Below are 23,190 nucleotides of genomic sequence, written 5' to 3'. Positions count from 1 at the left end.
ACTTTGGCACGACACAATAGAATGAATGAATTAATGAATGAACGTTGCCTCTAGCTAACATCCCGCAGTTAACGTCCCGCCTCTGAAAGGGTGTGTCTTGGCAAATAAGTTTCGTTGCTGTCCAAGTGGCCAATCAACATTACATTGATAATCGACAGCATGGGCGAGTAATGGACAGACCATTTGGGCATATAAGCGTTGAGATCTCAGTTAGGCAAGGGGCACCCGCGCCGCTCTCAGACTGCCTTCTGCCATGATGTGTTTGTTATGTCGATACGTGTTGCTGTCATATAAATAATGTGACGAAGTTGTCATAAAATTGAACAACTATTTAGACAGAGAGACACGCTTTCTGGAGGACACTAGCAATACTGGATGGACCATTGATGACAGTCTAAACCTGTAACTTGGACTTTACGAGACGTAAAGGAGAGACTCGCAACTTCACATTGATTCAGTACATTCATTCTGTCAGGTAAATTCATTCTCGCTTTCATGAAGTCGTCAGTATTTTTTAACATAACCACCAACTTATTCTTAAGTACTCTCTTCATGTACTTTACAATACGTATTAACCAAACTGCTTTATTTACTCTCTATCTGTATCTATCTGTATTTAGAGATGCAGACGTTCGTGAAAGGAAAGCGAGTTGGATACTGGCTCAGTGAGAAGAAGATTAAAAAACTCAATTTCCAAACCTTCGTGGATTTGTGCAGGTGTGTAAAAAACGCTCACAATCAGCCTACATTTGACTTTAGATTGATATGTTTTCCAATTGTTGCCAGGATTTTAGCTATTAATCATGTTTAATATTTCATTTATAAGCTTCTTACTAATATTAACTGTGGTGTTATTGTAATACAAGTGTAGTAACCATGTTTGTTAGTGCATAAATTACCATTATTGCATTGTTACAGATTTCTATAGTACGGTTTGTGATGTTACCATAGTTTAACTACAGCAGCATTTTTTAAAAGCTTGGTTAATTTATATAATTTTCACTTCAATATTAAAATGTACCCAGCATTTACTCATCCCTAAGTGTTTCAAAAGGGTTCATTCTTTATTTTAAAAGATATTTAGAAGAAGCCTGAAAACCTGTAAGAATTGACTTCCATAGCAAAAAAAAAAAAAAAAAAACAGTAGAGTAGAAGCCAATGATTGCAGGTTCTTAGCTTTTTTTTTTAGCAAAAGAAAAAAACTCAAACAGGTTCGGAACAACTGAAGGGTATACTGTATATAATTAACATTTTTGGCTGAATTCTTTTAAGGAGCACAACTGTCTATTCCAGTTTTAACTAAATTTTCTTTCCCTAACTGGGTGGTGTGTTTTTTTTTTTGTAATAGCTTTTGCTTGCCATATTGCTTGTCGAAATGTAATAATGTTTAAAAACATTTTAACTGCATTTCATTTAGACATGATACTTGTCAAACTGAGTAGTTGAGATCTGATGTTTTACCATATAGGCAACTATACATAAATATAACAATGGAATAGTTCATTGTTGCTTAGTACAGTTGGAGTTATTTGGCATAATGGGGTATATGCACACAGACTTTTAATTTTAGTCAGCCAGCCCCAAGGCTTTTAGTTAATTGTCATCCCATACAAAATCGCTGTGTTTAAGATCAGATCAAAAAAAAAAAAAAAAAAACTGTGATCTTGACTGTCTGGCTGATATACAATATAAAGTGGGTATCAGACCAAACAAAAAGCACTGCTTTAAAATATTTTTCCGCACCATGTCTTCAAATTAATGAAATCAATTTTACCCCAGTATTTACCCCAAATTAATTTTACCCCAGTATTTACCCCAAATTAATTTTAACCCAGTATTTACCCCAAATTAATTTTACCCCAGTATTTTCAATGGAGTTTTTTGCACTAGCCTGCTGCTAATGATAACGTTTAAACGTTAAATCATCTCTTTTTACTCTTTAACAACTAAATGAATGCTAAAGTCTATTTTACTGAATGTATTGTAATTACATAACAACGTCGATGCCATAAAAGGAACCTTATTAAATTGAAAGTAGTCAAAAAAGTTTTCAGTGGAGGTTTATCATTGGCTGAAAAACACTTGCTGTGCATATAGCCCACTGCAATTTTATAGTATTGTAGTTATTTGAACCTATTTTAATGATTTTAAAGTGCTAGAATCTAATGAGTTGTTGACAGTAGCATTTTACTATCGAAACTATTTTTTTGAATTGCTTACCAATAAATTACAAAACATATCAAATAAAAACAAGCCAGTTTGTTTGATAGGGAACAAATGTTAAAACAGCTGGTCATTTAATATTAGCAAAATTAAAAGTTTAATTTAGCTATTTGTTGCTGTCTATAGGATAAATGATAATAGAGTTTAAAGTACAGAGTTTATATTGAATTCTACTGTATAATAAGACAACTGTAGAAAGTGGGGCTTATAGAAGTGCTTTAGGATATAGGAGACATTATTTATAATGCCTACCTCTTCATGTCCTCTTGGTGGTCAGTGTGGTCAGTGTAGTCTCAATCCCTTTAAAGTAACCACTAAATAAAAAAAAAAGCTTTTTCATAATTTCTCACCATCATCTTTGTTCTAGAATTCCCTCATGACAAAACTTTAATTATTTACATTATTCAGACGAGTTATCTCTACATAATGTAAAAAATAACCTATCCACAACCACTACGTAAATGCAATGCAGTTTAGAATTAAAATGAACTAACCGTAATTGCATTAATGATATAAAGTTTTAAATCATAAAAACATTGATATCCTTTTGTCAGCATAATTAATCTGGCTACTGGGGAGTCCCTGCCTCTGAATTGTGCTTATATAAAGTATAACCTACAACACTGGCCTCATAATTAAATGCTCATAAAAGCATCTGTAGAATTTTAAGCCATAAAATGACGAAGACCTGAACAAAGTTTATAATTTACCTGGAGAAGCACCAGGAAGCAGTTAGTCCTTAATACCACAGTTTTAGGAGTAACATTGCTTGCATATCTCTGTTAGGCTCCATGCATTCCTAAGAGTCAGCAGCAAGACCATGACTGTTGCTTCAAGGCATCATGAACTGTATTTATTATTATTCTTTTTTTTATCTGAGGTCCTCTTATGATGTTTGCATGCTTTTTTATTTCCAAAACTTTTCAAATCCATAACTAATAATGAGGTCTTTCTGGTTTTGAGATTTTATGGCCGATTCGTAATGATGCATTGGAAGTATGATTGGATAACTGTTCTGCATAGCAAACTAGCTTTCGACTCTCCAACCAGTTTATGTGAGGAATTAAACGTGTTGGTGTGGTCAAATTGACATGACACACAACCCTTGTAAATAGTTTGCTTTCACTACAAATTAAACTAGCATGAAAATTGACATTCCAATAAATCATTCTTAAGTTAGTTCTCCTTTTAATTTATAGCTTTTAGTTATTGAATGTGATCAGGCTGCAATGTCAAGTTTTTAATGACATTAATGCAAGTCACAGACAAGCTTACAGACTTTATCTTTAAACTCAAAATATTAGTCAATTTTGATATTGCAGATATGAGTGAGAGTATCATACAATAATTTAACCTTATTAATTTAAACTATAAATATATGTGTGTGTGTGTGTGTGTGTGTGTGTGTGTGTGTGTGTGTGTGTGTGTATGTGTGTATGTGTGTGTGTGTGTGTGTGTGTGTGTGTGTGTGTGTGTGTGTGTGTGTGTGTATGTGTGTATGTGTGTGTGTGTGTGTGTGTGTGTGTGTGTGTGTGTGAGGCTCTTTAAATGTGGATTACAGAAAATATAACCTACAATACTTGTTAAATATAATTTTTATAGCAGCACTATAAGTAAGTTTTTGACCTTAAAATAATGTCTCTAAAATTATATTTGTGGAAAAATTTACAATTAACTTTTAAGTTCTGAATTTAACTAGAAGAAGTCTCCTAAAATCACACATGCAACTTTGAATGAGTGACCCAATATACACAGCCCTGGCCATCCCCAGTCAGTGGAACCATGGTCATAAATAGAAATGCCTGTGAGCAGAACAGTGAGATCTGCATTGTTGGTAACAGGCGATTGCGCTTATCAACCACAAGGGGAGCCACAAGAGAAAGTTGCGTATATTTGCTTTAAGGTTATATATTAAAGCATATTCACGCAGACCTTTTTTGTTGTGTTCATTTCATTGAATAACATGTTGAAATAATATTATTTCACAGATCTCAAATGATGATGTGTTTAGGATGCCGTTGTATTAAAATTAAACCTCTGAAAACATTTGTTGCTTTAAAGTCTTTTAATCTGATTGTAATGGATCCTGTGTGTCTCTATTCATCTGTGCTCTTCAGAAATCAATAAATTCATATAGCCAACTCATGTTAATTTATAATGAATGAGAAATTGTGTATAGAACATAAAAAAACTTATTTCAACATGGTTATAAATAAATAAAATCTTAGATAATAGTAGAAAAATAGATTTCTTATAGATCTCTTTCTCATTTTGACTGTGTGTGTGTGTGTGTGTGTGTGTGTGGGTGGGTGTGTGTATGTGTGTTTGTGTTTGTTTATCCACAACCAGGCTTGTTTATTGCACCTCTGTGGCTCGATTCAAATTTGTCATGCACAAATTAGTGGTCAGAGCTAAAGTATCAGGCATTCTTGGGTGGAAGCAGTGTTTTACCCACTTATGACATCATAGATAGGCACATTCCAGGATCTGGTGTTTTCCTCACCTCGGGTCATTTAAAAGCTCTTATATCAGCAACAAGGTTGATTTCAGATCTGATACTTACAGGATATTTCTTCGGTGCAATGACCTCTTACATATTAAAATCTCAGGTATAACCAAATTTTTCATTTCATAACCACTTAGGAGTAAATTGTTTGGTGTGTATAGGCCATTGGATTCTACATTGCAGTGTTGCGAGTATGGCTGTAAAGCTGTAAATGCTCTGTTTGCAGAGGGAGGCGCATGAACATGCCTTAAATGTGTACCTGTGTGGAAGACGTTTTGTGCGTGGGCTAAATTACATTTCTGAGAGGACGCTAGGTGTTTCAGAGTCACTGTAATGTGATCTCTCTCTTTTTTTTTTGTAAACGTGCTTTAGTCTGCAAATAACCGGTTTGCAGAGGGATTTTACCTGAGCTTGTGGAACACGTTCAGCATTTGTTATGCTACTGGCTGTCATATATGGCTTTTGATGAAAGTTATTTTCACATAGTTCAGAAAGAGGGTTTAAAAACAAGTGTCTTACTCAGCAATACTGATAAACTCCCACATACATTCATTAATTCACAACCTTGTCAGTCAGTTGATTATAGTTCTTTTCAGTGTCTTTTTTGTTTACCTACAATAAGCACAATAATAATCACACTATTCATTACATAACCTGTTAACACTTATTTAAAAAAAGGAATGTGTTTATTTTGAGTATCAGCTTTGTTTTGCTTTTTCGTGTGAGAGACTGAAGTTTAAAAAGGTATTGTTTTAGGTGACACAACTCCCCTTTATTTTCATATTTGTTCCCTTCGTAAAGTATCAACAACACTATAATTGTTCATCACATGGAATTAATATAAAATATTCATAGTTTGTTTCTCTTCTTTTCCAGAAAACAAGGCATAGAGATGATTCAGGTATGATACCATATGACAGTTTTCTTTCTTTTTTTATGGCTTTTGCATGACACAAAACATTTTTCCAACGATGTCGGAGGCCGGCGGCACAACATCATCACAATACGCTTGTCAGCATCTGCTCCAAACATTACAAACATCCCTTTCATTATTAAATGAAAATGAAGCTATGCCTGGGGGTACTTACATATAAAATATGACCCTCAGATTATTATGTACTGTTGCTGTTGCGTACATTGCATTAACTCAACAATTAGTCGCTTATGCAGTTGGAATTCTACATATTGCATAATTATTATGCATTACTTAAAGCAATACCCAATAATCAAAACTGCCTCATCTTTTATTCTCCCTGAAACCTCTATGAATTTCTTTCTTCTGTTGAACATGATATAATTTGAAGAAAGCTGGTTGCTGGGACCCATTAACCTCCATAATAGAAAAAAACTACAGAAAATATAAACATGTGCCCAACAGAAACTGGAAAATATGCTTTGAATAAGTAAAGGTTGAGTAAATGGTGGCAAAATGTTAATTTTTCTGCTTTTGTTTTACTTATCATTTCCATTGAATAACTGCCAGTAAAAACAGCTTTTAGAGATCTTTTCCACAACAGTTCTCAGCCAAGGCCTAATATAGCCTAACATAACAAAAACATAAGTTTGCCCTCACTAAATTGCATGAAAATTGCACTGATTAGCCGTTTCTTGGCAAATACAGTTCACAAATATGGCTTATCAGCTGAAGCCTTGCCTTGATAGATTCTACTGTATGCTATTTTTCTGCTTATTAAGTAATTCTATATGGTCATGCTGAAGACATTAGTGCAGTGGGAAAGCATTGAACACAGAGGTCTTTAAGTCTGGTGTTTGTCTCTCCTTAATCTAAGATCCTTGGCTTCGGTCAAGGTGGTGTTTTGTTTTTTGGAGAGTAAGCTAAACTCAATCTGTCCTCCTGATAACAATGACAGTGCAAATAGATTCACCTGCAACATGCACATTTTGTCTTAGTAGGGAACACCTGGCTTTGGCATGATCGAGAGTGTTGCATTTTTGTCTTATACAGATGTTCTTAGTTTAGCTGGTTCCCAACAACAATTGAATGCCCTTTTTAGTGCTTATGAACAATAGCCATATTTTATGGGCAATTTGAAAAATCACATGAAAAGTGCGTAATGGAAACGCCAAGATGTTCATACATTTTGAAAATGCACATAAAATAGCGTATGTGCTCAACTGAGTTTGATAAAAGTTCTATTTGATAAGAAAAAAATGTGAATAAACTATGATGGAAACACATAGATTCCAGCATGCGCATCAAAAAGTCATGCGATTTTGTTTTAGCACATCATGCTATTGGGAAAAAATGGGGAAGATAAGATAGCATCAATGTACAAATCAGCGGATCGAACATCTGAAATGTTGTTTTGATCATTCTAAAATGCCTTAACCAAAGTTCATCATCAAAGTGGTTTCATATTATTACTTCCCAGAACTTTCTAAACGGCTTCGCCTCCAAAGGATGATTGCATTGCATTTTGTCTTCATCTTCTGAGGCACAAGTAATTTATTATTTTTAGAAAAAAGGCCCACAGTAGCTTCTCTCAACCAGCAAACAATTTTTCTTTTTGATATTTGCCACCAGCTTATCAGAAAGTGACGATTTTGTCCTCTTTTACTCATTGGATGGAAATAGTGCTAATGTACATTGCTAATGTATCAACTGTTTTCTCTAATTAGGCCATATCATCATGCTATGTTTGCTCAAGGATGGAGAGTTAACAGCGTTGGGGTTATTTATTAAATTATTCTGTCATTTGTGCCACCTTCTCTCTGTCTCACATTGGCAATGATAAATCATTAGACACATGACTCACAGAGATATGACAGTCATTAGAACTTAGTGTTTTAATTATAACAATAAAAATTATAACCAAAATCCATGTTTAATTAACAATTAATCCTGGGTTTTTATATACTAGCGTTTCACATGGTACATTCTTAAACTCTAGGTTGACGTCACCAGCCATTCCCTGACTGGATGAGCACAGTACATAACCTGTTTACATATAGGTGCCCTGAATATATTATAAATAGACATAACGTGCTACAAAGTTTGTTGACTTTTTAGTTCCTTTCTTCACCCCAACTGATGCATTTTCGAAGATCGTTCTCTCAAGAAACAAATGCACCAGTATATTAATACTAATTTAATACCATAGTAGACAAATAACCAGAATCAAATAATAACCAAATTGAAAACAATATTATTAAGAACACTGCATGGTACTCTGCTGTTGCATTAAGGCATAAGGAATATCTCTCTGTGCCCAATATGACAAGATTGTATAACATGGTGCATAGTAGCTCAGCCGAAACTCAATGTAACAATATCAGAATATATTTTTGTTATACTCCCTATAATACCGCTCCTTTGTTATATCCTTGTTATTACTCATATTATTCTGTTACATTCAGTTTTTAAGTTTTTATTGTTTTAGTACCTGTATGTACATGACAGGATGATGTTTTTATCAGATAAAATTGTAAAACGCTTGTCAGACAGCTATGGGGATGAAGTCAAGTTTCACTCATGCCTTAATGTATGTGTAGTAATGAAGCGTGCAATTTTGTTCACACACAGACCAATTATTCATTTATTTTTCTTTGGATTAGTCAACACAGCAGATTGAACCACCAACTATTCTGTATTTTACACAGTTTTACACTGCGGATACCCTTCTAACTGCAACCCAGTGCTGGAAAAACCCCATACACACTCATCCACACGCTCATACACTACAGCCAGTTGAGTTTATTCAATTCCCCTATAGCGCATGTCTTTGGACAGTGGGGGAAAACGGAGCTTCCGGAGGTAACGTGAACACAGGGAGAACATGCAAACATAAAAATGCCAACCTGCCCAGCTAGGACTAAAACAAGCGACATTCTTACTGTGAGGCGACAGTGAGCCAGTGAGCCACTGTGATTTTTGCAATATTCAAAATTCTTGAAATCCTTCTGCCTAAATTTCTTTGTACATCAGAACAGCAGCTTTTACCAGCTAAATCATTATATTGTACCATTTAAAACAATAATTACAGACAAGTATATTCAAGCACATGAATATGAGGCACACACGATTTTATTAAGCATTGTTTCACTCTACACAATATTGGCAGAAATTGGCAACATAGTAAGGTTAAAAAGCACCAGGTGCATATATATATATATTTTTTTTACCACAGTTAAAAAGTATTACTAACTCCAATTCTCAATCACACATGTGGAAGATTTCTTTAGCTTCTATTTTATTTTTAATTTTTTACAAAAACGGGATGTCAAATGGAGAAGAAACATTTATGATATATTATTGATTACGTACCTCTATATACATTTCTAGAGAGTGCCAAATATATCCCAGGAGCTACTTTTTTGCAGTTTTTGTTTTTGTGAATCCACCATAGGCCGCTGTGTATGCTTTTTCAGATCTCAAATTTCTCTCACGAGCGCCATTCACACCTGCTGTTCTCACGTAAACCCACCAAAGGGCCGCTGACCAACCGACTGATTCCGCCACCGACCTCCTTCCATAAACCCACCCGATAGTGTTTTAAAAAGCACTGATTGACCAGCGCCTACCCTCTTTCCTAAACCCAACTGACTTTATTTTCAAAAGCAATCCAGAAAAAGAAAAGCCCTCGCGGCAGCCTGATTTGTACCACATTTTCAGATTTTACCACATTCTCACCCTGTTATTTACTTGTTTGGCTTTTGTCTTACCTGCTTTCTAGAATTGTTTTTCCTCCGGACTCGAACACAGTCGTCACAGCTTATACCGAAATGAGCAAAATCTTGATATTTTACCATTTAAAACAATAATTACAGACAGGTATGTATTTACAGTACCAGTATACTGCTCAACCCTATTCATAAACAACACAGTGTTTCCATAACTGTCTAAAACACATCATTATGGGCCATACAAAATTTTAATAAGCATTGTTTTTACACTACACACAATGTTGGCATAATTCTGCAACATAATAAGGTTTAAGAGCACTAGGTGCATTTATTTTTATTAAAAAAAAATTTACCACAGGGTAAATATTTTTACCTAACCCCAGTTCTAAATGTGAATGATTTATTAAAGCCTTTTTGGGGGGATGTGAAATAATAAAGAGGTAATTTAACATACATTTATGTTTAGTTGTGAATTACATTTTAATTTTCAACAATAAAAAACTAGAAAGATTTTATACACAAAAAGTATTACATTATAAAAACAAACAATTGAAATTCTAAATAAAAACATTTTCAAGTGATCTCTGACTTTTTGAACCCACTGAATCTAGTGACTAGGGAAAATGCTTTATTTTGGAGTAAATGACTGGCTCTTTGTGGTAATGTTTTCAGTGGGCATATAAAGACAGTATTTGCACATTCCAGCAGGACATGCCCTTGTCAGCTATGTTTATATTGCGTTAAGTTAAAGAGGAACCAAGGTGGACCTGAGATACGTAAAGCCCCTCTTAAAACAAACCAATTGGTTGCAGTGGAAATGAGTTGTAGATTTGCTTACAAGCTATGCAGAATTCAATGCATATCATTGGTCAAACTGTTAACTGATGTGTGTTTATGGACAAACACCCTTCTTTTCTGTTTTGCTATGGAAACTGTGTTAGTTTTGAAGAGAATTCTGGGAACAGAGTCACCTTGTTTTGTTTTGGGACTTGCATGTGAAGGCTGGCCGACTAAACCAAGGTCTGTTCCCTCATTCTGCTCTTTCACGATGATTCAGACGCTTATCATTGAAGCTGTCTGAGTGAGTGACACACAGAGGGCTTTACTTCACTCCCGAGATGCATAACAAATGCTTCTTTGCACTCCACAGAATGTAGGGTGTGGATACCTAAGAGAGTAAAAGATGGACTTTGACCTGTTTATGTATTATACAATAGACAAGCTGCACCCAGTCATAGCTTTTATATGGTCTGTATAGCAATCAGTCCACAGGCTGATCAGTTTAGAAAGAGGGAGTGTCATTAATATGATTAAGATAATGCGATTATTAAATCATTCAGTCAGTGCACGTGTTAATGGGGAAACGGCTTAATGGCATCACTTTGAAAATTAATTCCGCTTGTGGGATTAATGGCTTTGGGTTATGTATTTTCTGTAGGTAAACCTATATTTAGGTTGTCATATTCTGCCTTCACCTGTCAGTTTGCACTACCTTGGTTATTAAACTATTTTATAGGTTCATAGTGCATTTACCTACAGTTTAAGATCTGCAGGTTCAGCATGTCACCACCATAGTGATAAGATAGTTATGCATTCTCAAGAACATACCCACACTCATTTCAAAAATATTATATCCTGAGGGTCAGGAGAGTAATGACATATCCAACACATTTTTAAGGATATGTATCTGTTTCTGTATAGATTGTTAAAAATAAATGGTATAAAACCTTAATTTTATATATATATATATATATATATATATATATATATATATATATATATATATATATATATATATATATATATATATATATATATATATATATTATTAAGTTTATATTATTATATTATTATATTTTAGGTGTTTGTGAAAGTATTAGTATTTTATTTATTTGCTCACTAATGCTACATTTATTCAAATAAAAGTAATTAGTAAAATATTATTGCAATAAAAAAATAGTTTTTTTTATATATCACTGGAGTCACATGATTCTACAAAACTCATTATCTGAAAATGTGATGATTTGTTCAAAATTGTCAAGCCATAGTAAAAATCTGTGAGTATGTTTACATATGTTATGTTTATTTAAGACAATACTCTGATTAAGAGTTTATCATGTAAACAGCGAATTTTGATTAATTTTGTCAGTTCAAAGTCGTAATCGAACTAAATAGAAATTGAATTAAGTCGTTAAATATACAGATTTAGTCACATTATTGAAGTGCAGTTCAGTACATGTAAACACTGCAATCAAAGTATTACCGTCATGTAGGATTTTTGCTGTGATTTGCGAATAATCTATCTGCTTGTTAAGTCTTGACGTATCGGTGACAAATGGAATACTGTTTCTGTATCCAAGCCCCTGCTCATTTAAATTGAGAAAATATTTGTTTATGGCCACTTTTTAGTCATATCACACATTAAAGTGAATTTTATATGAAATCATAGTACACACATCAATCTCTGGGCTTGCTTGCTGCATCACAAATACCAATATTTTAACAATTTATAAAAGAATGTATCACTTTCTGGCCATCTGATATTAGGCATGGATATATTTGATTGTGATTTTCGAAAGTATTACATGGCTTCGTAAATATTTATTATCACCATTTGATGAGTTTTCCCATACATTTTAATATAGCGCATGGACCCGGAAGCCGCTTCACGTGACGTCACACTTAACAAGTGGATACACACACGGCTGTTTGACACCATTCTCTGCACCTATTGAGTCAGAAAAGGACCATTTTTTACATTCAGCGTGTGGATTCAACTTCCATTAAAACAACACTCTTCCCCTAATTCTTGATTAAAATAGACACTTTTCACAATTCTGGGTTTCTTAGCAGCAGAAATCGTCATAGTTGGGTAACCTTAGAGCGCAGTGAATCTGAGAGTACAACAAATATTTTTTTTACAATCCTATTTGCTCAAATAATAAAAGAAAAATTCCTCGACGGTGCTATCAAGTCTTCAGAAAAAAATTGTGTGAAATTGATGACGGCAGCCAGAGGTGGGAATAACATAAAATTTAAGCCCCACAGACACTGCATTAGAAATAACTCACATAGGCAGTAATTCGTTTTTTTTGTAATTTGACGCACAGATGATATGATACGTATGATATAATGTTCATACTTAAAAAATCTGAATATTAAAAACTTTTAAGGATTTAAAACTGTGATGACTGTTAAACGCATCATAATCCACTTGTTAAGTGTGACGTCACGCAAAGCGGCTTCCGGGTCCAAGCGCTCCATTCAACTGAATGGGGAGACTCATGAAATGGTAATAAACGTTTACAAAGCGAATAAATACTTACGAAAATCACAATCGCAATATATATGTCCATGCCTAATATCCGATGGCCAGAAAGTGATTCATTTTATAATAAATTGTTAAATTTTTGGTATGTTATGCAGCAAACCCAGAGATTGTTGTGTACACTATGACTTTATTTAAAATTAACTTTAGTGTGTGATGGGCATAAAACGTGATCACAAACAAATGATTTCTCCACTCAAATGAATGGCAGCTTGGACCTGGAAACAGTATACCTACGTCACCACTTAACAAGCGGATAGTCTTGTGAAAAGGGTCCATTCCATTAAAACAACACTCTTCCACCAGTTCTTGATTCATACCTGCATCCAATACCTCAGTTTGTCACAGAGGACATGGATGAAATGTTCCTGAATGAAAGTGGAACTGCAGTAAAAGCCAAAAAATTTAATATGAAACACCTGAAATTACATGAAACTCCCGAGGAAATGCAGATAGCGTGGTGCCACAATGACGTTAATCTAACTATGTGCTATAATATGTAAAACGGGATCATGAAAGAAACGTGCAACTCATGTAAACACCTTAATCATTTTATTGTCTTAATCAGATTAAGGCAAATAATTTGGTTACTGATGTCCATGTAAATGTAGTCAGTGTCTTTACTTTCACCTTTGATCAATTTAAATGTTTTATTTCTTTAAAAAAAAAAAAGTCTAAATCCCAAACTAAAGGGCAGCTTACGCACATATTGGTTCAACTCATTTTTTTTCGTGTTAGGGGATTTCTTGCACTTAATTAAGCCAGTCGCTTATCAATTTTGCACAAGCCAAGACATTGACATGGACACTTACTGTTTGCCATCACCTCCTTGGTTTGCACTTCAATTGGTTTAATGATAGCATGCCATTAATAGGTTAACAGCAAGTTATAGATTTAGTTCTGTTGTTCAGGAAGTCTGTTAGATTGAAAGTGGAAATAAGGAACGATTATCTAGCAAAGCAAATAAGCCCTCATTATGTCCAGAAAGATGTGAACCTCTAATCATTGTTTAAAACTACTTTAACTGACTAAAACTTTAGAATACATTAATGTGATGTTGCACATGGCCGTCTCATGCTTTATATCAGATGATGTGTTTAGCAGCTGAACAGGCTTGACTAAAAGGAAGTGGAGGGGTCTTCTTTGTGAAGTGTCATGAGGAATCTGTGTGTCACTTTCTGTGTGTCATCATCTCCATTCTTTATGTCTGTTTTTGTAAATTGTTTGTTACACATCTGGCTATGAGAATATTTCCAGATGTTGTCTTCTGAAACAGAGCCATTTAGGGAATAAGCTAATGAGGCCCATAGGATTACCTCTATCTCTATTTCTGGTGAGCCGAACAGCCTCAGTCTTTTATTTGGTGTAGTCTTTGAGAGATAGAATCTGGATTAGGTCTAAGTATAATAAATAAAAGTGCACTTAGGGATGCTCTTATACCCCTATTAACTGCCAGTTCATGTAAATTCCCTCTACATTCCCTGTGACTGACATTTGACAAGACTTTTTGTAGACTCTTATCCAAGAGAAAATGTTTTCTCATTTCCAAAGGGTAAACCAAAAAAGACCTAGTGTACCATGAGTACCCTGAGAAGGAGTACTTGTCTAAATGTCATTTGCCCATGTAAATCCGGTCCTGCTTTGGGCCCAGGAGAAGTTTTGACATGCCTACACATTAGTATTTTTTTCTGTAGGTTCTTATAGAGATCCCCAAAGTAGGGCCTGCAAGCCAAAGTCGGCCCATGTTAACCTTTGATTTGGCCCGCCATTGCATCTGAATAGAGAGGGAGAATGATGGGGAGTAGGTTGAGGCGAATTCCTTTGACAGAGATTAACATTTCAAAATAACTTAACCTTTTGTTTATTTGTTTTATTGCTGAGCTACAAAAAGTCAGCTGAATTAAATGACTCAATTAAATGTTGTAAGTGAATCAGACTTTTCAAGTGTAAATACTGTCACTTGGCAGATGGAGGACAATGCATACGAAATCTGCGAACAAATCAAAATGAAGGCAGGAGCAACTCAACTAGTATATTCAGCATTGAACTCCATTGTGTGATTAATGGGATTGCTTATGTTTGAACTGTAATAAGTTCAATGCAAAGTCTTAAAAATGATACTGTCGTAGTTAATATGATTTAAAGCAACATTTTCAGCAAATTCCCTTTGGCAAATTCATTGTAATACAGTTTGGTATATATTTGGCCCATAGCCCTCAATTCAGTTTGGTATTTCGGCCCTCTATTGGAAAAAACTTTGGGCACCCCTGTTATAAATACAGTAAAGCCTGAAATTATTTATACCTAAATGAACCTATAAATTCTTACATAAAGTTACTCAATCAGCATGTTTTTGTTTTGTTTTTTGACAAAAATGACAGACTTCTCCCAAAAGACAGTAAGATGATGTCCTCTTTTATTTACATTTCAACAAAAACTTTAGGTCAGAATTTGCGTTGCTGGGGTCGAAAGGGATAGGGGGCTTAGCCCCAAAGAAGTCCCACCCATAGTACAAAAATTTGTATCAAAAGATCTATATACCAGAAATATGTTTACTTCAAATTTCTCTAGAGGGAATTTATTTTTTAGTTTTCCAGTTTTCTAAATGCATGTAATGCCTGTTTATTCATACTTAAGCAGAAATTCCACAAATGCCTCACAAAAGTTGTAGAACATTCCAGGAAATCCCTAAAATGGATGAAGGAATGCAGCTATTGCTGTAGTTGAATGAAAATAAGTTTTGAATAAACATAAAAAGGCTTTAACTGATTATTTACATGACCACGACAATAAATGTGTTTTTCCCGCCATCTTAGGTATTTCATAAGAAAGTCAATTTATACTCCGATGCTAACTGACATAGCATGTTACAGTAGAATATAGCTATAAAATAATATGCTAGATGCATAAACTCACTGTGATTTAACTATTACAGAAACAGATGTGACTGGCTATATCATATCTAGATAAATACGTCTAGATATCTATATCATATTTAGAAAGCTGTAGTACAATTTACGTGTTTCTGACTAATTCGCATGTATTTACATTGATACATTTATTGATTACAGTTATTTTATTTCACCAAAACTACACACATTTTATACTGCGAAAACAAATATTAAGCTTCATCAGTAGTTAGAACTATTTAGTTTCGCGAAACAGTTGTATTATTACCTCATCAGCTTCAGCTCCTCAGAATAATGAATGAATGATGACAGTGCAGTGGTGGGATTTTTTTAACACCATGTGACAACAGTGCCACTCCCACCTGCCGGGAGAAACAGGTTCTGTTGAACAGCATTAATTGGAATGCTCGTAATGGCCTGGGGTATGAATAATTTTGGGCTTGACTGTATGTTATAAGTGAAGTTTCACAAACTAATTTCGAGAGGAGCACATGATATGATTGACTGCAGCTGGTCCCTCATCTACAATCATTAGTTAGCCAATCATATTAATGCACACTCACTATAAGTAGCCTGGCTAAAACTACTCCCTTATCTTCATTTCTGAAGAAACCCCCCATCCACTCCATCTTCTCCTTTTCTCCTATAACAGGGAGCTCATGAGAACTACCTGATCTTGTACTCCCCTTACATGCTCATTGACCAGGCGGAAGCCCTGGGCTCAATTACTGTATCTCCGAGCTCAGGGTTGTCTCTCAGGACAGCATGCCAAACCTGCTATTATTATCAAGCAATATCTAAGTATAAACTCTTGAAATGGTCAAAGTCTGTATTTTAAAGTAAAGAATTTATGCTTGATTATTTAAAAAATACCTGTAGTCAATACTAATATTGAAAAGCTACAGTAGGACAGCTTTTGTACCATTTTTGTGAGAGTCTACTGCTGTCATGCACCAGATAGACAGTTTCTGGACAATTATCATTACTGTATGTAATAAAGGGCAGCATGGTGTCACAATGGGTAGTGCTGTTGCCTCACACCAAGAAGGTCACTGGTTTGAGCCCCAGCTGGGTCAGTTGGCATTTCTGTGGGGAGTTTGCATGTGTTTATGTAAGTTTCCTCCGGGTGCTCTGGTTTTCCCAAACAAGTCCAAAGACATGCGCCATAGGGGAATTGGGTAAGCTAAATTGTCCGTAGTGTATGTGTGCTTATGTCCTGGTCCTCCAGGTTAAGGGTTGAGTGTTGGGCTTACTACCCACCTCATAAAAATGAGATGTTACGTAACACCAACATGGTGCATCTAAATATTAACTTCGATATAAAATGGTCCTGGGTGTAAGTAAGTATATAATAAATCAAATATAATAATATAACTACAGAAAATTTACCTTTCTAATTTCAAGCCTAGTCAGCACGTTTGATTTAGATGTTAGAAAATAATGGCTTTCACTCACGCAATGGATGGCACTGACCTTCAGAGAGGGATCAGAATGTGATTCTTTGTGTGTTTGCTGTAGGATTAGTTTATGTACAGTTTAGCACCGTTCTCAGTTTACAGTTAGCATCACGTCATAAACATCTATTCTTCAAATTCTTCAAATGTCATCCTTGAGCTTACTGACCTTTGTTGAATTTTTGAAATGTAGGCATAATGTTTATTTTGTAAACCTATACAATTAAGCTGTACAATACTTATTATCATACTTCTTTTCCTGAAAATAATACATTCAGGTGAATTTTACTAGAAAGTACACCCTTTGCTTATTCAGATGTTGACATTAGCATTCTCCCAGAGGGAAGTTGCTGAAAGCAGTCTCGTGGATGTTTACTGATCTCTTGACCTTGTTCTCCCGGTTCAGCTGGATCTGAGCCAGCCAATCGAGAGCCAGGGTCCGTTTGATGTCATCATCCACAAGCTGACCGACCACATTGTTGATGCTGACCAGAATGTCACAGAGTCTCTGCTACTTGTTCAGGGTGTTCAGGTAACTATGAAAATCAGCTCAAGCAACCATGCATTTGTTAATCAAGCGTACATTCATTGTATAATTAGCTATTCAGTGCTATTCAAGCTGTTTTTTAAATCACATACAAAAATACAATTTCATAAAAATACTTAGCAATAAGTAATGTATTTTGCTTATCTTTTAAAAAGGAATTTAAACATGCTATAAAATAATCCAATGTAACATTCTGTTGTCCCAGCTCAATCTTAAATGAATCTTAAAGGAAACACAACAGTTTTACATATTGTAATGCATTTATGTATTTTACACCAGAACAGTGGCTAAAAAAAGTGGATTTAATTCAGATGAAAACATAAGATTTGTAAAGGGAGGCATGCCTTCAAACCCCACCCCTAAACCTACCCCTCATTGGGGGGTTGAAAATTGTACTTAAATGTAAAAAATATGAATAATTAATGAGTACAAATTAATATGTATTAACTACTAAATCAAGAAGTTATGCATTGCCATGAGATGGCATTATTATTTCATATAATATAGTTCAGACCCACAAATCTCTAGGTGCCATTTAAAATGTCCTTTTTTTAGGTTCAGTAATTTTATTTTAATGGCAATCAATTGTTTTTTTTTTTTTTTTTGTCATTGCCTTATACGTAAAATAACTGAACACAAGAATAGGAGGTTGTGAAAAATGCTAATTCTTATGGCAAAAGCCGTTTTATCATTTATTCAATAGCCAGTGGTAGTATCTTTACTAATGAAAAAGTACTGGTATCTAATACATACAGTTGAAATTAAATGTCAAAACGGCTTACCATATATTCTAGAAAGAAATTTCAGACACCACTTAAAGGTTTTTGCATCTGAGCTCTTCATATGCTCCTGTTTTAAATCATGCCAACACTTTTATGTTTATAAACAGGGAATTCCCAGGGGCACAGTATTGAAAACTTGAGGATTTCAAACAGTGAGGCGATTCTTACTGATTGACCAGTGTATTCAAGATACCAACAGATATGTCTGTGATTGGCTGCACTATTTCTTAAAAACATTGTAAACATACATCTGCAATGTTCTGTTGAGTTCAAATATAATATGCACTGGAGCATTTGCCAAATCTGTTTCTCCAATATCAAACTTAGCCCCATAATTCCATTGACCCTTAGTGGCCCCTCTTCTTACTTAATGGTTAAATCTGTCCATTATAGGAACATAAGAAGACTTGTGTGTGTCTCTTTTCAGGACTACATAGACGCTCACCCTGAAACAGTGATTTTGGACCCTCTTCCGGCCATTCGTACCCTGCTGGACCGGTGCAAATCGTATAAGCTAATCCATAAACTTGAACACAGCATGGAAGGTGTGTAAGCAACACAGATACAGTCATTGATTAAGGACAGACCCTTTCATCATGGTATCACTTATTATAGATAAAACCATCCCTATAGGACACCTAAATAAAGAAAACAAACTGTGGTTGCTTGCTTTATGTTTCAGTGTGAGCTAGAATGTTGACCGTGGACAGCATTTACACTAATTCTAAATAATGTAAAAGGTTCTGTAAAGCAGGCCTCTAGATCCTCCTTTGTTCATCAGGGGTGAACTAACACGAGGAGGGCAGGTTTTTGGCTTTGCGCACAGGCTTATGCAGGGCTTATGTCCTAAAGCTGCTGAGTCGTTCATTCTTTGTGCTGCTTGCTCTCAGCATTCACTGGCCACAGAAAGAGCATGAGGCCCGTTGGATCACTGCAAGCCAACACAATCACCAGCTGGGAGAATGGCGTAGTGCCTAAGGAATTCCATCACAAACAAAAATATATTAAGCTGAAAAAAATACACAAATACAGTTGAAGTTAGAATTATTAAACCCCCTGATTTATTAGCCCCCTGTTTATTTTTTCCCCAGTTTCTGTTTTACGCAGAGAAGTATTTTTTCAACAAATTTCTAAGCATAATAGTTTTAATAACTAATTTCTAATAACTGATTTCTTATATCATTGCCAAGAAGACAGTACATAATATTTGATTAGATATTTTTTCAGTGACATTTAACACTAGGTTAAATAGGCAGGTTAGGATAATAAGGCAATTAATTGTATAACAGTGGTTTGCTCTGTAGACAATTCAAAACAAATATTGCTTAAGGGGGCTAATAATATTGAACTTAAAATGGATATAAAAAATTCAAAACTGCTTCTATTCTAGCCAGAATAAAACAAATAAGACTCTCTCCAGAAGAAGAAATATTATCAGACATACTGTGAACATTTCCTTGCTCTTTTAAACATCATTTTTGAAATATATTAAAAAAAATTTAATAAAAATCAAAGGGGGGCTAATAATTCTGACTTCAACTGTAAGTATCTGCAGTACGCAAATTGTATGATTTTGGGGTCATCAACTAGAGCATAATGTACTTGTTATTGCTGAGTAAACCCACATGTATGATTGATGATCATCTTCAATCACCCCGAAGGGGTTGATTTTGCAGTAACACCCAAAGTAAGTTCTTCATGTAATTTTTAATAGGAGCAAGGGTTTTTGATTTGAGATCTTAAGATGTACAATTAAATAATTGTACACAAAATACTGAGTGTCCTCCTCTAAAAATATCAATTATGTAGTTCAAAACAGCTTATTATGATATAAATGTCAACATCAATGTTATTTATATAGCGCTATTCAACACAACTGAAGGTGACCAATGTGCTGCACAATACAAATCACAAAAAGAGATAGATATAAAATCATAGCTAAAACAAACAATTCTCACTGAAAAAATGCCATTAGAATATATGCATTATATATATATATATATATATATATATATATATATATATATATATATATATATATATATATATTTAATTTTAAGTGAAGTTTATTTATAAACTAATTTCAAGCGGATCACGTGCCTATGATTGACCACAGCTGGTCCTGCATTAGCAACACAGGATTCTGCAATTGGATGATTCCTAACTCATTGTAAATAATCAGAGTTTCTTACATTAGTTATCTTCATGTGGAAAAATCCACCCTTCCACCCCTACTCATCCCTTCCTTTCCTTGACAGAGTTGCTTGGCGGCCAAGTGGTTAGCACTGTTGCCTCACAGCAAGAATACCATTGGTCCAAATCCTTACTTGGCCAGTAGACGTTTCTGGGTGGAGTTTAGATGTTCTCCCAGTGCTTTTGTGGGTTTCCCCGGGTTCTTCGATTTCCTACCACAGTCCAAAGGCATCCTACATAGACGAATCGACCAAATCAAAATGGCACCATTGATGAGCTCATAATCAGCAATTCCTAATTGCCATTAGCACCAAACTCCCCTCCTGCCTTACAAACAGTATGGAGCCCTGGGCTCGAGGATGTTATGAGCTCAGGGCTCTCTCCCAGGACAGCATGCCGAACAAGCTTTATAATCAATCATCAGCTAAGTGTGAACTTTTGAAATAAGATTTGTTTAATTAAAATATTTTCAATAAAGTCTTTCCCTTATCAAGGTTAAATGTATTTAATTGTATTTAAACACAGTAGAAAGTCTATATTAAGTAGGTTTTTTATTTAAACATTAAAAAATGTATCTTATTCTATGCATTAAATGCATTTTTGCACTTAACAGTGTTCATTATAACTGATCATAGAGTTAAAAGTGGCAGTGTAATGGTCATAAAGTCTGCATTATTTTATATTTTGTACCACATTCACATTCACAAAAGTACAATATCAGGATAATAGTTTAAGTTATGGACATAGTTAATTCTAAAAGTAACTAAATTATAGAATAGAATCTCTATTTTTAATGACAGCAAAGCTCAAGCTTTATTTACTCCACAGGTTTGAGTGAAACCTAATGATGATTATGTTATCCAGCATATTTTTAATCTAGCATTTTTATAATTTTACAACATTTTCATAAAAAGTACAATATTAGGAATACTAGTTATTAAGTTATGCGAGTCATTAATACTAAAAGCAATATGCATTATAGAATAAAATATTTGGTAACATTTTAAAATAATGGTCCATTAGTTAATCTTAGTTAATGTATTTAATAACACGAACACACTATTAGTAATACATTTATTAATGTTTTTATTAATCTATGTTAACATCAGCTCATGCTATTTAAATTAGTTATCATTAGTTCATGTCAACTCACAGTGCATTAACTGATGTCAAGCATTAGTAAATGTTGAACTTGGATTAATAAATGCTTTACAAGATTATTCATACTTAAATATGAATAATGAGTATGAATAGTAAATACATTAACTAATGGACCATTATGCTAAAGTGTTACCAAATATTTTCTTTTAATGACAGCCAAGCTTCATTTACTCCACAGCTTTGAGTAAAACCTAATGATTATGACGTTATTCAGCATTTATTTAAAAGTAATCCTAAAAATTGTGTTTAGTGCGAAAGCCTAATGTTTTAAACCCAATCGGATCGCAAGTGAACAACTACAATGAATCCTTCAATCCGAAAATTAGCATGACCTCTATCAAAAGCTTTTCAGATTCGAGAAGCAGATGCTGTTCAGTCAAGAGCACATCAGAATGTCAGTGTTGTCTGTGGTGCAGGAGTGTCAGCTGAGGGTTAGTGTGAAGTTAACCATCCGCCTTGGTGCTTCCCCAGTCTCTAAGAAAGAGACCACTCTGTTTATGATACAAAGGGAGTGACTATTTTCTAGGGCCTTTTCTCCAGGCAACCGCTTCCATGGCTGTTAGCTTATGAAACAACACTGCAAGGGATTCTGGGAAAAGGGAGATAACACAGCTCGTATAGCCTTCATATTACACAAGATCCTCTTTGAAATAACTCACTTGCCAAATACATGCACGTATCAGCAAGTGCCATCAATGACTGATTTTTTTTTTAAGTCAGACACATTTTTTCCATGATCTAATTGGTCGTGTCAGCATGTCCACAATGACAACAAGCTGTTTAAATAAAAAATATAAGTATTTTGGGTGAGTTATATAGTCAGTTGACTTGGTTGTGTAAATTGACGCTCATCCTAATGAATCACGTCCACCCATATCTCTAAAAATAAACTTTAATTTATTCATTCATCATCACCTTGCATCACACCGCTGTATTCAGCATTTATGGCTGTTTTAAAGGTTACTGCTTGTTTCATCAAATGGATTCATGTTCCTTGTCTAATGTAAAAGGTGATGCTTTAATTCGGTTGAGCCGCGTCGAAGCTGCTCGACAGAAAAAGATTGTTTCTGCGGTGCTATAAATAGACTGCACTTTCGCTCGTGGAAAAGAGGCTGTTTATGAGACTTAACTGATGGTTGCAGATCAAAAGCGGTCTGAAAATTCACAGATACCGCAGCCGTTCAGTTTGAATTGTTTCCATGGATCCAGTAGTAATATTATTCTGTAGAAAGAATAGTCATCAGTTAAAATGTGTGTAGGCTACACATCATTATGACCGCCATCCAAACTTGGAGTCTACGTGGAGTTACGCTCAGGGGGTGCTGGTTAATCTTGTCTTGTTACTGCTGTCATCTGGTCTGTCACCGTTTCGTTTGTGTGTGTTTCAGGAAAGAAAGAAATACTGTACTGTATGAAAGGAGGAAAAGATGAAATGACATTTAA

General features: G+C 34.7%; 1 protein-coding gene across 3 annotated transcripts in view; it reads left to right on the top strand.

The window, feature by feature from the left end:
* The first annotated feature begins 135 nt into the window (after window positions 1-135).
* itpk1a (inositol-tetrakisphosphate 1-kinase a) overlaps window positions 136-23,190 on the top strand; it is a 37,066-nt gene continuing 14,011 nt past the window's right edge. The window contains 5 exon segments of one of the 3 annotated variants that reach the window (NM_213017.1): window positions 139-475; window positions 621-717; window positions 5,606-5,630; window positions 17,471-17,596; window positions 18,821-18,938. In NM_213017.1, coding sequence (NP_998182.1) covers window positions 623-717; window positions 5,606-5,630; window positions 17,471-17,596; window positions 18,821-18,938 — 364 coding nt within the window. In that variant the 5' untranslated portion in view covers window positions 139-475; window positions 621-622. 3 annotated transcript variants of the gene reach the window in all.

This window comes from Danio rerio, chromosome 20, assembly GCF_052040795.2.
Source record: "Danio rerio strain M-AB ecotype USA chromosome 20, GRCz13ab, whole genome shotgun sequence".
NCBI lineage: Eukaryota > Metazoa > Chordata > Actinopteri > Cypriniformes > Danionidae > Danio > Danio rerio.
This window is presented reverse-complemented; position numbering and strand designations above follow the sequence as displayed.